Source organism: Rhinolophus sinicus, chromosome 15 (assembly GCF_057876585.1).
Source record: "Rhinolophus sinicus isolate RSI-liver-muscle chromosome 15, RSI-T2T, whole genome shotgun sequence".
NCBI classification, from domain to species: Eukaryota; Metazoa; Chordata; class Mammalia; order Chiroptera; family Rhinolophidae; genus Rhinolophus; species Rhinolophus sinicus.
Window position 1 is genome coordinate 19,071,423 of NC_142515.1, and position 16,845 is coordinate 19,088,267.

The 16,845-nt window shown below is 40.8% G+C and overlaps 1 protein-coding gene across 7 annotated transcripts in view; it reads left to right on the forward strand.

Annotated features, from left to right (window-relative positions):
• Nucleotides 1-16,845, forward strand: part of SORCS1 (sortilin related VPS10 domain containing receptor 1) — a 458,014-nt gene that overhangs the window by 422,195 nt on the left and 18,974 nt on the right. For all 7 annotated transcript variants that reach the window (XM_019725092.3, XM_019725090.3, XM_019725087.3 and 4 more), the window contains exons 22-23: nucleotides 2,299-2,411; nucleotides 7,041-7,172. In XM_019725092.3, the coding sequence (XP_019580651.3) occupies nucleotides 2,299-2,411; nucleotides 7,041-7,172 (245 nt within the window). The remainder of the gene's footprint in view (nucleotides 1-2,298; nucleotides 2,412-7,040; nucleotides 7,173-16,845) is intronic.

Sequence of the window (16,845 nt, forward strand, 5' to 3'; positions counted from 1 at the left end):
GCAGTCTTCTCGCCTGCATCCCTTATTTGTTGAATAGACTTAAGTATAACGTTTCTCAGCCATTCTCCCTGCCTGCTGTGCTATTAAGCATGCTAAGTAATTACAGAGGGAGTTGTGTCATTTTTCTCATCTGTGTCCTTTTATGCAGATAAACATCGTCCCTTTTAGATAAAGTTTCTGCAGTTTGAGAAGACGTTCTAAGAAAGTGAAACTGACACACAAACTTGTATCTTCAAAGTGAAAAGTTAGGACTCAGTGGGTGCTATTTGCCAAGCTGCTAATTAGTATGCATTTCCTTCCTCTATCAGAACTGAAGTGGTGATATTCACATAGGTGATCAGAGGCTCATAAACGAGTCAAGCTTTGGAAAACACATCTTTGGGGTAGCCTGCCATCCATCCACACCTTCTAATGTAAGAGTCGTCAGAGCCTGTGTCCAATACGTTTTAGCATTGTTAGGAAATGCACAGGTGGGCTTTTATATTTCCTGAATGTGTAATCGGCATTGCCAATGTTGCTGAGCCCCTGCTGAAACACAAGCACATGCTTCAGACAAGAAAGAAACGTTTGTTGAATAAGTAAAGGCAGAAATTACAGAGAGCCTCCATTGTAATTTATTCAACAAAAAATTAAATGACTCATGGACTAATTGAAAATCTACCATGAACGGGGTACTATTTCAAAGGGGCTCAGGGACACATTGCCCCATCCTCATTGAGCTTATATTCCAGTGGGAGACAGACAATGAAAACAAAATAATTTAAATAGCAAGGAATATGAAAAGGACAAATGAGGCCATATGAGGAAGGGGGTTTGAGTTGGTGAAAGGGAGGATCCCTGAGGTTGCTGGTGGCAAAGGCTTCTCCTGGGAGAGACTGATGGATGAGAAGGAGTGGAGAATGCAATAATCTGGGGACGTGGAAATGTACTAACGTGGGAAGGAGCATGGCAAATAGAGGAACAGAGGGAAGGACAGGGTCCTGGAGTGCATGTCCTTACCCAGCTTAGAGAAGAACATGGAAGTTGTGACAATCGTATAGAACCATTCACGATGTGCCATGAGTAAGTGTGAAGGCAGCGGCTGCGTACAATACTGAAAGACACAGTGTGGGTCCAATCAGTAAGAGCGGCCCGGGTTCTAGCCCCATGAACAGTGAGCATGAAAGTCAGTCAAAGGAGAGAACATAAGTACAGGCTTGTGCGGGACTACGAAGGCCATGGTAAGAAATGGAATGTTATTCCAAATGCAGTGTTATTCCATATGCCAAATGCTGTGCTGAGATCTCCAGGGCTGTGCTGGGAAACCATCACCATGCTACGGCCAAGGCCACGCCTCCCATGGGCTGATCCCAGCCAATGACTGAGCGGGACAGGAATATGAAGGCAGATCCCTTCCTGGGACACAGGGGACTCCCCTGGCTAACTTTCGCTGGTGGACTCCCCACCATCTTTGTGAACCTCCCTCAGACTGCACAGCAGTCACTCATCTTTCCTCCCTCTTCCAGCGAGTGTCCTTCGTGCATCACAGTCTGCCGGTGCTCCAAGCTTCTCTGGCTCCCCGCCATATTGTCTCAGAGATGATTCTCCTCATAAAACCCTTTCTTTTATAATTCTGTCTACTTCCTGGAGGACCGGGACTAAGTCAGGGGCTGTGGAGACAGCTAACCAAACCCGTGACCTAAGGAGCTTAAAATTCCATTAAAGGAAACTTTCATGCAAACACAACATAGCCGTAGAATGACTGCAATAATAATTATAATTATGTAATCTAGTAATTATGTAATCATGTGCAAACATGTATGTATAAAGTATGTGCAAAACAAACAAAGTATGTGCAAAACAGGTGTGCCATAAAAAATAACATTAAAACATGGTGGGAGAGGGTATTCAGTCAGTAAATGCTTGAACTAGAGCATGAATATTGTGTACGTGGAAGCTGGGAGGGATGGGGCATGCTAGGCAAAGATAGTGTGTGCAAAGACCCGGGGTCATAAACCTGCAATGCATTCAGGGCACTCCAAGTCATGTAGTGTCCAGGAGTGAAGAGTCTGAAACTGGGAACAATGGACAAAGGCTGCCGAGTTAGGCAGAAGCCAGAGCCTAGGGCTTCGGCCTGGAAAATGAGGAGCTGGGAGGTAACAGGGATGGGATATTGAATTTGTCTTGTAGTGGGGTCTCCCTGGTGAGTGTGGGGGAAAAGAAACCCTCCACTAGGGCTTTGCATAAAACATAAAGTATAACAGACTTTTTGAGAGAACTATTTGACTTACAGTATTCACTCTACTGTTGTATCCCCAGAGGAATTTCGATCTCTCCGCCTGTCCTTTTCTCCAAACCTGGACGAATACAACCCGGACATCCCCGAGTGGAGAAGGGACATCAGCCGAGTCATCAAAAAATCCCTGGTGGAGGTGAGTGCAGACAGTTCCTTCTCTTGTCCAGGCACATTTCCTCTCTGTCCTTAAAGAGAATCATGGCGAGGGAATCCTTGTGCAAACAAATGACAGGAAAGAGCTGGAGCCTGTGGGAGATCTGATATCTGCATAGCTGAGCCCCACGCTTGCAGACACATCACAGATGCTATGAGGGGCAGTGAAACTGAGCAAACATGTGGTCCTTAGCTCTGCTTAGAGAAGAACATGGAAGTTTGTGACAATCGTATAGAAGGGTTCCTGATGAGCCATGAGTAAGTGTGAAGTCAGTTGCTGCACAGAATACTGAAAGACACAGTGTGGGTCCAATTAGTAAGAGCAGCCCAGGTTCTAGCTCCATGAATGGTGAGCATAGCAGCACAGAGAGTGCCCCATACATGATGGTCAGTCATCTTTCAATGTCCCAGTTCTTTTAAAGTCATTTCTCTCCTACAGCAGCCCTGAGAGGAAGGCATTATTGTCCTCATTTTGCAGATGGACCAACTGAGGTTCAGAGAAGTTAAATGACTTGTCTAATGCCTCGTAGCTAATAAATGATGAAGCTGCAAAATTGAAGTGAAGGGTCTGAGTCCCATGTCTGGGTTTTTACCTATGAAACACAGCTCCCTGGGGTTACTGGGAAAAATAACCAGGCGATGGGATTTATCCCTCTCTGAGCCAACTTCACTGCCATTTTGAGAAGACACCTCTTTATAGGCATGTTCCCCTGTGTACTCCACTCTCAGGAATGATTAGAGCACAGATATCGGCAGGGAGCTACTGGGAGTTATTGCACAAACCCAGAAAATCAGAGCTGAGAGATTTTTCCTGAGGGTATGTTCTTAGCCCCAAAGGAAAGTTCATGCAGGGTTTTTTTGTACATTCTTTCTCACACCCAACACATGTTTGTGCCTTATGACACAAAGAGATATGGGATAAAGGCATTCAGATAACCTCTGCTTAGAAAACCCATCTCGCATCCAGCCTTTTAGTGAAGAGCTGGCCTTCCCCATATTCATACCCTTATTTTTGTTGATATTTATTTAGCATGTACATTATTTCAGAAACTCTTCTCAGTGCTTTGCATTGGTAACACATTTAATCACAGAAAACCTAGCCTGTGATGTGGAGAGTATGATTATTCCCATTTGACAGGTGAGGAAACTGAATTTAGAGAGCTAACTTGCCCAAGGTCATGCAGTTAAAAATCAGGCGTGGGAGTCAGACCAAGTTTTGAATTTGAGTTCATGGTGTCATAACCACTCCACTCTACTGCCGTCCTTTGCCTGATTATGTGGAAAGCAGGGATAAGTGGAATGGTCGGGTGCAGAAGGGGTATTTTCATGCTCTTCCGGGTAAATGCTGTTTCACCTTTGTCTTCATGACTCAGCATCCATGGCATCATGGGTAAGTAAACATTATGGCCACCAGGGGGCGAAGCTACCAGACTACAGGCCCAACTGGAATAGACCCTCCTGACATTGGAGCTGTTTGGCCCTGGTGTGATAACTGGTTTGTTTCCTCTGCTGTCCAAAAGAGATGACTTAAACACCCTTCAGTGAACCCACTGCGCACCCCCTTTGGTCTATGGTGTTCTAGGAATCCAAGTCCCTATAGATGTCCCCCGCAGCTGTCCAACACCTCTAGGTGATTTGCCCACCAGGCATTAGCTCAGCTGTGAACAGTTTTCCAGGCTGATTTCATTTCACATTCATTGTCTAGGGATCATTTGCCCTGGGCCTTCACCTTTCCTCCAGCTGTCCAGTAGGCTAGAACTTACTGCTTATCAATATTTCTAGGCTGGTACGTAGCATAATCAGCTAAATGCAGAATAAACAGGTTGGCTCGGCATCCCTCAGCACAGGGTGTGATTGGTGGAAGGGCTTTTGAAAACTCCTTGGTTACCCAATCCTAAGAGGCAGCTGAGCCAGCCCCTGGTTCCTAGTGCCCCAGCCTGCCTTTGGCCATTTCCTTAAGTCCTGAAGTACCTACCACATTGCCAAGTGTACCTTCGTAAACCCTGCAAGAGGTACAATTTGGGGTCAACTTATTTGTAGTTTTCTTTGTCATTACACAACAGAATTGGGTATAAAATCTGTTGCCTTTTCCTCATCAAATGGGATTTTTCTGTTGACTTTTCACAGTGAAATCTTGAATTGAGTCATTCAGTAAACATTTTTCTATTTGATGAGGATGGTTGATACATAATCTCTGAGTTAAAAATCCAGTAGGGTCATAAAACAGTATGAGATTAGCTGAGACAGAAGCTGCTGTATAAACAGTGTTGGGAGAAGGGAGTCAGTAGAGCACTGGTTAAGAACAGAGGCTTTAGGACAGACCAAGGCCCCAAACTAAGTGTCACCACTCACTATCTAGATGGCCTTGAGCTGCTGTTTCACTTTGCTCCATCTACCGTCTGTCCTGTGACAGAAATAGAGATGCATTGCTCCGATCCCCACTCAGGGAAAGAGTCCTGTCTTAGCTGCTGGGAGTGTTATGGGCAGAGGCTTCAGCTGTCTTGCCCCTTGTCAAGTCCCTTTCCAGGGTGCTCACATCCTGTGATTAACTGATACAGTTCTATAAAGCCCTGGCCATCTCAGTGTAACCTCAGACAAACCGGAAGCACCATTCTCACTCTGTGCAAGGTCTCCTGATCACAGCTCAGCTTCTCCCTCTGCTCGTTCCTACTTCCTTCCCTTCACTCCCGTAGATGTTGATCCCAAGAACACCCTTAGTAAACACCCCAAATGCCAAACTCAGAGCCAGCCTCCCGAGGACCCCAATCTGTGATATGTCCTCACCTGCAAAGACAAGCATAATAATAATTGCATCATAGAGTCATTGTGTGTGTGTGTGTGTGTGTGTGTGTGTGTGTGTGTGTTGGGGAGGGGGGGAATGCATTACATAATATTAACAGGATGCTTAGCACAATACCTGACACATGGTAAGGACCCATAAATGGAATGTCTTGCTACTTCAAAAAAGGTATAAAGGTGGAGTTCAAAATAAAAAATCACCTAGTTGGGAAATCATGAAAAATATATTGAAACAAGTGGACTTGAAGAAGTATCATGAAGGATAAGTAGGGTTCTAGCAGCAAATGTAGAGAAAAAACATTCTGGGGGAGATGGCACACACAAAAAGATTTGCAGGAAAAGCTGGAATATTGAGACATTGTACATGATTCCATTTGGCTGGAGCGTAAGATAACTGTATGCATTGTGGGTAATTAGTTTGGAAAGAAAGGGTGGGACCATACTGCAGAAGGCTTTGAATATATATTAATCCAGTTGGTAGTGGGAATTATGGCAAGAATTTGGACAGGAAAACACAATCTGAGTTGGACTAAATGAAACTAAACCTGGAGGTAGTAGCCTGTCTCCTGGAAACGGGAAGACTATTGTAAAAACCAATGGGAGAGAGTGTAAATGCTGAATCGGGATATTAACCCTGGATATTTAAACAGAAAGGAACCAGTAGGATTATTAGTGTGGAGGTCCAATCATCGAGGTCTCATAGATTGATTAGACAACATGGAAAGCAGAGTATAGTGTCAGAGGCGAATGAAAGGCTTCAAGCCAGGGTGTCTGGGAAAGGGCTGCCTCAAGTCATCCGATGTAGAATGAAGATTTTGCGGGTGAAAATGAGAAGTTCTTTTTTGGCATGTTTGTTGGAAGCCCTAGTAAAACAACCAAATGAATGACATTCTGACTGGCCCCTGGAAAGAAAAGCTGGGATTGGAGCTGCTGATTCTAGAACCATCTGGAGAGGTTCTAGAGGCTCTAGAGAAGCCCTGAGACATAAGCTCAAAAGAGGGCAGAGGAACTATTAGGTTGCTGCAAAAGTAATTGCAGTTTTTGCAATAATTTTTAACCTTTTAAACTGCAATTACTTTTGTACCAACCTAATATGATAAAGTAGAAGTTCTTGAGTGATCTCTGTAATTTTAACCAGAGGCTCGCATGGCAAAGTGAAGGGCTCTGAGTGCTCCATGAAATGGTCATCAGGTTCTGATGATACGGAGACGTCAACAGGTCCCTGAGGCTTGTGAGATGGGGGAATTCTCTTAGGTTAGGTCATTAAGATGTAACTGGTTCATCTGAAGAAATAACTGTAGTGTTAGAATGAAGGAGGAGGCTAGGTTAAAACAGGTTATAGCAGGAGGGGCGGATGATAAAGTTCAGTAAGTGAGAGTCTTCTCGTTGGCAGGGTCCACTCTCTAGAGATGCCCTGTAGAAAGAAGAGCTAACATTTGAATCACCAGGCACTCTAACAAACGATTCATAGGTACCTCATTTAATTCTCAAAAGCACCCTTTTACAAGTGCTACTAGTATCCCAATTATTTTATTTGGGGTATGTAATAGGTGCAGAGGAAATAAAATGTTGAAACTAATAGGAATGGAGCTGAGATCAAACTTTGGACCATTTTCCTCCAGAGCCTGACTTACAGCCCAATGTGCCTCTCACATCCCTTTGTACCTGGCTTGCCCGGGACCCTGCTTGGACCCCACCCCTACCCCTGTGTCTTCTTACTACCCCCGCCCCCACTCCCCACTGAATACTTGGTCCCCTCTCGTCACCTTTCCTTCAAGCCTTACGCATGCCTCTGTATCTCTCTCTCCCTCAGGCCACGGGGGTTTCACACCAGCACGTCTTGGTGGCGGTGCTCCCTGGCTTACCCACGGCTGCTGAAGTCTTTGTCTTGCCATATCAGGATCCGGCAGGAGAAAACAAAAGGTCAGCCGAGGACCTGGAGCAGGTGAGTCTCCCGGGTGCCGTTTCAGCTTCTCCCAGCAGTGTGGCCCACGCTCCTGCTAGTATCGCGTCACCAGGACAACAGCTCTGAGGGATCTCAGCTTGAGAGCAAGGGTACCAGCTGTGTCTTGGAGTCTTGGACTTTCCGGTCTTCTGTTTCTCAATTTCTAATCCGGTGATCCTAACTACAGCTTCACCAAAACAAACAAACAAACAAACAAAAATATGCAAGAGTGTTTGCTGTAGGCAGTGGCTAAGGTATTCAGAGTATATCCACACTGTGGCGTACCCTCCAGTGTTTACAGTGAATTAGATAAGTCAATTCATACTGGCATGACAAACTGTCCAAGATATTAAGTGGGAAAGAAGCAAGTGGCTGAACAAAATGCAGGGGTTGTACCCGTTTATATCTTACTTATTTTCATCACGAGGGTATTATGAGAAGCAAATGACTTGATATGCATAGTATCGTTTTTAAAAGGTACAACTTTTATACAAATCATAAATCATGACTCCTCTTGATCACTGCCATGCTAAGATGCCCTGATGAGTGTTTATAATAAAAGAGTGATATTGGCTCCAGAGAACCTCCACTGGCTATTTGGGGTCCACTTTCTCATTTCTGCTACTTCTTGAGTATTAGAGTTTCTGTGTGTGTTTCGCTCTCCCTCTGGCTCTCGCTCTACTTCCCCTTTCGATCTTTTTATCTTCCCCTTCCTCCTTTTAACTGCAAAATACTCACCAATCTCTGTAGTGGGGATTATTATGATGTTGTTGTTGTTGTTCTTGTTCTTCTCCATACATTTGGTTAAAATGATTAGTCTTGGTCTGGTTACTATGTTAGAAACTACGAGATTTCAGTCAGATCTGGCAGATAGATTAAAAATAAGATTCCTCTCAGCCTCTAAATAAACATTGGCTTTTTCCCCCCTCTAGTATTTGGAGCTTTTCAATTTACTTAGAATAAACCCATAATCTAGTCCCATGATCTCTAATCTTCCAAGATGGCCTGAGAACCTCCTATAACAGCCTTATTAACAACCCCAAATTGTAGCATGGCCCACCTCCTAGCACACACCCTCCTTTCAACTGCCACTTTTTCACTTGGTGGAAGACTCACCTCTATAATTTTCTCTGTGTGCAAATAATAAAGAACAGAGTTGTCATGGAAAGCCCTGTTGAGCCACATTTGCTAGTGAAGTGCAATTGAAAGGCAGGCAGCAGGTAACCCCTCAGATTTGCATCTGACCTTGACCTTGTTCAACCTGGCATTTCACTTCCCATTATATTCTACAAATTATGATCTGCCCCTGCGATTTAGTAGGGGAAAAATGGATTATTTCTTTTCACAGAATTACTGATGAGACTCTGGAGGGAAGATAGATCACTATCCAGAGCCTATAGGTGTGAACAGTTGTCCCTCCTCTGGAAATCTTAGTGATTGTCCACCTAAATCCAGATCATAGTCTTTTCAAGTATGGAACTGGCCAGATTTAGAGCCAGCAGATTTCCTAGGAACCACATCTAAGGATAGAGTGCTTTCAGCTCAGTTGTGTTATACCCTCCCTGGATCAGGGGTTTAGGGAGCCCCTCTTAAATCAAACAGACAGAGATATAGATGGACATTGTTCCTTCAGGAAAAATGTGGGTGACATATAACACAGGGCAGGCAAAAGCAATGATTTCCTTTGTAATAATGATACAGAAATTTTAAATAAATGCACAGCCAAACCAAACAATAGAAAGGACCCCTCCTTGTTTGAAGGCTGCACTCCTAATCCCACGTGGAATTTGGAAAAGGCTGACCTAATCCTCTCTCTTAATGCCCTGGCCCCTTTCTTAGAAAGATATAGCACAGAACCCCCAGAGAGGGGAAGAAGTGGGACCCTGGCCAGATAGACCCTGAAGACTGGGAGGCCAAGGCCCCAGCAAAGCTCTTGGCTCTCCTCCCTTAGCTCCCTCTAATAGCGTTCCCTGACTTAGATCCAGCTATCTTGTCTGTGAAATAAATTGAAAATCCCTCACAGTGAGAAGTACTTGACCTTGTTATCAAGATAACATGGGCTGGGTTAATCAAGTGACCTCTGTCTGGGAGGGTTCCACTAGTCTTTATTTCAGATCTCCGGTGGGTGAGAAGAGGTTCACTTGCCCTTTGCTGGCCTCATCAGGGACAGCACATCCTGCTACCCTGAGGCCAGCTGCTCAGATAGAGAGCTGCCCCTCCCCTACCGTCACTGTACTCCCCTCTCTCTGAGTCCTCAGAGGTGAGGCAGCTTTGTAACTGGCTCTTCTGGAGGAAGGAAAGTCCATCCTGCTCTGTCAAGGTTGTTTTTGATCCTGTGCTGGGAAGATAGGGAGGCTACAGATTGTCTTGCAGAATCCTTAAAGGGCACAGAAACACTTAAAAGACACAAGAAGACTATGGAAAAATTGCCAACCACTAACTGTGAATTCCCTCCTCGGTTGTTTGTTTTCCCATATACATTTGACAGATGCAGAATCCAAAATCCAAGGCACTTCAGAGAATGGGACTGTCTATTGGCAGCATTTTAAGGAACAAAAGATTCATTCTGAAATATAATTGGTAATCTCAGGCTATTTTCTATATGTCCCCATAGTCTACCCTGTCCAGGATTTTTAATGTGGGGAGTTGAACTATAGAAATACTCTGGAGTTCACAAGAAAGTCACTTAAGCAGGAAGCTAACTAGAAGTAGAGTAGGTAAGAGGTAGACCAAAAATAATATGACAAAGGAGACAGAAGCTTAGAGCTAGGGAGTACAAGAAGAGAAAGTATGAGTATGTGTGGCCAATGTATTTCCTCATTATATTATCCAGGAAACTTATTAGGCATTTTATTTTATTTTTTTATTTTTCAATTATAGTTGAAATTCAGTATTATTTTATATTAGTTTCAGGTGTACAGTATAGTGGTTAGATATTTGTATAATTTACGAAGTGATCCCCCAATTAGTCTAGTATCCGACACTATACATAGTTATTACAGTACTACTGACTATATTCCCTATGCTGTAATTTACATCCCCATGACTATTTTGTTTCTACCAATTTGTATTTCTTAATCCCTTCACCTTCGCCCCCACCCCCCACCACCGATTCCCCTCCTATCTGGTAAGCATTAGTTTGTTCTCTGTATCTATGAGTTTGGTTCTATTTTGTTTGTTCATTTATTTTGTTTTTAGATTCCGCATATAAGTGAAATCATACGGTATTTGTATTTCTCTGTCTGGCTTATTTTACTTAGCATAATATCCTCCTAGGTCCATCCATGTTGCCGCACATGATAAGATTTCATTCCTTTTTTTATTATTATTATTTTTTTTTATGGCAGAGTAACAATCCATCTTATATGTGTACCACCTCTTCTTTAGTCATGTATCGATGGACTCTTAGGTTGCTTCCATATCTTGGCAATTATAAATAATGCTGCAATGAACGTAGGGACCCACATATCTTTTCAAATTCGTGTTTTGGATTTCTTTGGATAAATACCCAGAAGTGGAATTGTTGGGTCATAAGATAGGTTTAATTTTTTGAAAAATTTCCATACTGTTTTTCATAGAGGCTGCACTAATTTGCAATTTCACCAACAGTGCACAGGGCTCCCTTTTCTCCACATCCTTGCTAGCACTTGTTTTTTGATTTGTTGATGAGGGCCGTCCCGACAGGTGTGAGATTATATCTCATGGGGGTTTTAATTTGAATTTTTCTGGTGATTGGGCGTCTTTTCATATGTCTATTGGCCATCTGTATATCCTCTTTGGAGAAATGTCTATCCAGGTTCTCTGCCCATTTTTTGATTGGATTGTTTGTTCTTTGTTTTTGTTTTTTTGGTGTTGAGTTGTATAGGGTTTTTTCATTTGTTTATTTGTTTTATTTTATTTTATTATTTTTTTTTTAATTAGTTTTATTTTTTTATTTATTTTTTTTTAAATTAAATTTATTGGGGTGACAAATGTTAGTAAAATTACATAGATTTCAGGTGTACAATTCTGTATTACATCATCTATAAATCCCATTGTATGTTCATCACCCAGAGTCAGTTCTTCCATCACCATATATTCGATCCCCCTTACCCTCACGTCCCCCCCCCACCCCCCTTACCCTCTGGCAACCACTAAACTATTGTCCGTGTCTATGAGTTTCTGTTTCTCATTTGTTTGTCTTGTTCTTTTGTTGTTTTTGGTTTATATACCACATATCAGTGAAATCACATGGTTCTCTGCTTTTTCTGTCTGACTTGTTTCGCTCAGCATTACTCTCTCAAGATCCATCCATGTTGTCACAAATGTTCCTATATCATCTTTTCTCACTGCCGAATAGTATTCCATTGTGTATATGTACCACAACTTCTTTATCCATTCATCTATCGAAGGACATTTTGGTTGTTTCCATGTCTTGGCCACCGTAAACAAAGCTGCAATGAACATTGGAGCACACGTGTCTTTATCTCTAAATGTTTTCAGATTTTTTGGGTAGATACCCAGGAGAGGGATTGCTGGGTCATACGGCAATTCTATTCGTAATTCTTTGAGGAACCTCCACACTGCCTTCCATAACGGCTGCACCAGTCTGCATTCCCACCAACAGTGTATGAGGGTTCCTTTTTCTCCACAACCTCTCCAACATTTGTTACTATTTGTTTTATAAAGTTTGGATATTAACCCCTTATAAGATGTTTCATTGACAAATATCTTTTCCCATTCAGTAGGTTATATTTTCATTTTGTTGATGGTTCCCTTCTCTGTGCAAAACTTATTTAGTTTGATATAGCCCCATTTGTTTACTTTTTCTTTGTTTCCCTTGCCTGCGGAGATATGTCAGAAAAAAATATTAAGAGCAATGTTAGAGACTTTACTGCCTGTTTTCTTCTAGGAGTTTTATGGCTTTGGATCTTACATTTTAGTCTTTAATCCATTTTGAAGTTTTTTTGTTTTTTTTTAATATGGTGAAAGAAAGTGTTCTAGTTTCATTTTTCGTATGTATCTGTTCAGTTTTTGCAACACCATTTATTGAATAGACTGTCTTTCCCTCATTGTATATTCTTGCCTCCTTTGTCATAGATTAATTGACCATATAGGCATGGGTTTATTTCTGGGTCTCTATTCTGTTCCGTTGATCTATGTGCCTGTTTTCATGCCAGTACCATGCTGTTTGGAGTACTATGGCTTTGTAGTATAGTTTAATATCAGATAACCTGATACCCACAACTTTGTTCTTTCTCAAGATTGCTGTGTTTATCCGAGGTCTTTTGTGGTTCCCTCTAAGTTGTAGGATTATTTGTTCTAGTTCTGTGAAAAATGCCATTGGTATTTTGATAGGGATTTCATTGAATCTATAGATTTCTTAGGCACTTTAATCAAGCAGATTCTTTTGGGCTAAGAAAGAATGGAATTGGATGAGCTAGTGTTAACTAGAATTAGTGTTTGGCTACATTGCTTTCCCCTACAAGTTATATGAATTGGGAAATATCTCCCTCTGTTGAATCCAAAGGGAAGATTCTTCATCTGCTATTCCAGGGACCTTAATAATGTAACAAGATCAGGATTGATTGACTGGGTCAGCTCCAAGGTCATTCAGGCAAGTCTCTCTCTAACTACGGCACCAGAATGCTATTTATATTTAGTAGGGTGTGCATTTTTCCTCCCACCTTCTGAGGTAAACACTAGTATTTTAGCCCAAAGTAGCTTCGCCATTGATAAATCTGCCAAAGTCCATTTTGAATCTATTGTTGCACATTGTACCACTTGTTCGGGTTGCATGTCTCATAAATGTATCAACTGCTCTGTTGTCCTTAAACTTCTCTTTGCTCATGTTTCAATGTTTGATACTATCATTCTAATTATCTGAGTGTGTTTTCCCCTATAGTTTTATTAAAAATTGTTTAGATGTTGAATGTGTCCTTTGGGTGGTACCCATCGCCACGGATGACTGCCTATTTCCAGCTCACTGCCTTCTGGATACACCCATAAATTTCTTCTGTGGGCAGAGCCATGTGACTGATTGTGGCAGTTCTGGCCAATGACTTACAGGCAGATGTTATATGTATCACTTCCAAGTTGAAGTGTATCTAAGTGCTCACTGCAAAACCTTGAGAGCCCCTTTTCCTTCCCGTGGTGCTGTGAATGGAAACATTTGAGGGTGCTGCTCCACCAGCCTGAATCACAATTGGACCATCATGAGCACAGCACTACTGCCTACCTGCTGTGTGAGCCAGAAATATGCCTTCATTGTTTCAGCCCCTGAGATTCTAACATTGTTTACTTCAGCCTAACCTAGCTTGTTTTCATTCTTGCACTTAAATTCCGTATTTTGAGAAGGAGATAAGGCGAAAAATTGAAGTATTTCTGAGTCCTCACTGTCTTTTTAAGTGGTACTATAAGTGAAGTGTCAGTTTCATTAGAATCAGGAGCGTAGTCCACCAATTGTCAGATGCCAAGAGTAATGTGTTGCTTCTTTGGTCGTGATTATTTAGCTGGAGAAGAATAGAAAATGGACTGTGTAGGAGAGCAGCCGCATAAGAGGGTTGACAGCGTAAAGGATAAATAAAATTTGCTAAGATAACACACTTTCACTGGACAGAAAAAGAAAAATAAATTCAACTTGCTTCAGCAGGTCCAATCTCCCAGCAATCACATACTATTGCACTTGATTCTTTATTATGCGAGGTTTTGTTCTCATTTAGGCTTTCACTACACTTTTCTACATATTCCAGTTTATTCTCCTTCTTTCATAGCCAAAGATCCGAAACATAACAAATTATATTAACTGGCGAACAGAATGTGGCAATCCTGAGAATAGTGTGAGGAAATGCCCGTTCCTGTAACTCCTACCGGTCAGCAGACATGGGACTGGTGTTACAAGTCGTGTGCTTCACAGATGGATAAGAGATGGCAGCATATTTAAAGAAATGCTACATTTTTTAAATCTTATAAATCTGCTTAGCCTGACCTCTTTTCAAATATCTTTTGCTCTCTCTCTCTCTTCATTAGCTGGTTAAGGGAAAATGTTTTTAATGGAAATACCCTAGGATTAGGAGTCAAACAATATTGAAATGTACTCTCAACATTTCCGATATTAACTGGGTAAACTTAGGTATGTCTGTTAACCTCCATTTCCCTCCTTTCCATTGAGATCTCAGCACTAAGACCTAAAACATTCTGAGTTAGAAAAAAATACGAATGCCACTTTACCAATATAAAGCGTTCAATGCATAAATAACATACTTAAAATACATATCTATATCTATCTATTTATCTCTCTCTACATCTATCTATATCTATATCTGTGTGTGTATATATAAATATATACATAATATATAAATATATATTATATATGTAATATATAATATATATTATTTATTTTTAGATATTATATATTATATATTAATACATGATATATATATATAAAATATATATTATATACAGTATATATATATACCATATATATATATATATATATATATATATATATATATATATATATAAAACAGTTCATGATCTGATGAAAACAATACAGGATAAACACTTCTGCAAGTGGCATGGAGAACATTTAAAATATTGTCAAAATCTGCCAGTAGTCTCATGTTCATTTATGAGTAGAGAAGTACATGGTTCTAATTGAGATTATTCTTGTATGCAGTGTAAATTTTATTTAGTTTTCTTTCCGTGCATCATTTCTTTCCCACAAATAATGTGTTTTTTATTGCATGTCCTTTGATGCAAGTTACATATGTGAAATATATTTTCTGTTCCCAGATTATTTTTGCATAGCCTGCTTAATTGTGTAAATGGTGTAGATAAAGCCAATGAAGCAATGTTTTAAATGAAAACAAATATGGGAAGCTAATCATATTCACAAGGGACTCTCCTGGAGATTATAAATAGGAAGTACGTTCTTCTGATGAACTCTGTTTGCTGGTTTAGTTATTAATATCTCTCAGTTGAGGAAAAAAAACATTCTCGGGAATAAGAAATAAATATCACTTCAATGGTTGAAAAAGAAAAGTCTTTCTTTTGCAAATATATAGTTCCATTTTGACCACCTGATGGATTCTGTAACACAGGGCAATTCCTTAATTACTTCTGACAAGTCTTTCCTATTTAAGTTAACATATCTTTTTTCTGCAAATAGAAGGCTATGTATATACACACACTGTGTGCACATATATATCATATATAGATAAACATATTTTATGCACACATACATATTTCACATATATACACATCTCTGTATGTGTGTACAAGGTGTGATCAAACAATATGGTGATGCTGCTGCCGAGTGCCGTCCAGGTGATGTTAATTGGTTTTTGACCTTGATGGAATTGTGCGAGCTGAGTTTCTACCCAGGAACACTGCAAAGTTTAGGTGAACTCTAAATAATATAAGGGCTTATTAGAGCATTTGAGAAACGACGTTCATAGAAAATGACCTGAGAAATGGGTATGTGGTTTCATCCTCCATCATGACAATGCTCTGTGTCACACATCACTTCTGGTATGCCAATTTCAATCAAACAAAAACATTATGGTGTGTCCCCATCTACCTTATTGATCGGATCTGGCACCATGTGACTTCTGGCTCTTCCCCAAAGTCAAAATGACCACGAAAGGTAAACCTTTTGAATCGAATCAGGACATCGAGGCAGCCACAACAGGGCAACTAAAGACACTCGCGAAACAGAACTTCCAGAACTGCTTCAGAAAGTGTCAAGAACAATGGGACAAGTGTTCAAAGTGAAGGGGAGTATTTTGAGGGGGGGTTAATGGTAATGTGTCTTTTACTGTAATAATTTTTTTTAATTTAAACATTCATCGTATTTTCAATCACACCTCATATGGGTGTGCATATGTGTATTTCATAACTAAAACTTTTTTAATTGACCTCTACTAAAAATCCACTGTCAGATTCCTATAAAGACCTTACCAAAAGAATAAGAATATAAGGAAAAGGATAAGAATGATAAGGAAAACCACTGTATAGTCTGTATAAGAAATCTACTCTTTCTATAAACCTAGAGCATTATGAAACATTTCCTGTTTCCAGGAAAAAGAATAGCCTGTTATAGAGCATAAAGTTATCTTCGATGTAATTTTATTACAGTCTTGTTTTTCTGCGTGGTTTGCCAATTGAAAACATTTGAGAGGCTGAGCTTGCACTGGATCCCAGGTGCTCAGCCACAGGTCACTGACAGTCATCCCAGGTTCCTGCTGTGAAGCAAAGAAGTTCATCTGCAGGGCAGTTCGTTTCTGTTACCAAGCAGAGGCTTCTGCAAGGGGCTCTCTGCTTCAAAACACAGCCATCTGGCCCTGCGTCACTGACAAAAGGATCGAAGGTGTCATTTCGGCAACTCAGTGGACTAGATGAAACACATCTAATATAAAAAGAAAAAAGCAAGCATTTAGCAGAATCATGGTTAGAGAGCATCTAATTAGGCTTAAAAGTATAGCAAGTAAAATATTAAATTGATGATTAGAATATTAGAAATAAGGCAAGGAGACCAAATAGAAATTATAGGTGTGTGGGGATAGCTTTTCAGAAATTGTTAAAAAAGGTAAGTGAAACGGGTTGAATTGAGCTGGGTTTTCTGCTTTAAACAAGTGGACAGAGTTTTACCTTGTCTTTAAAACCTTACCTTATACTGGCGCTACCCAGACAA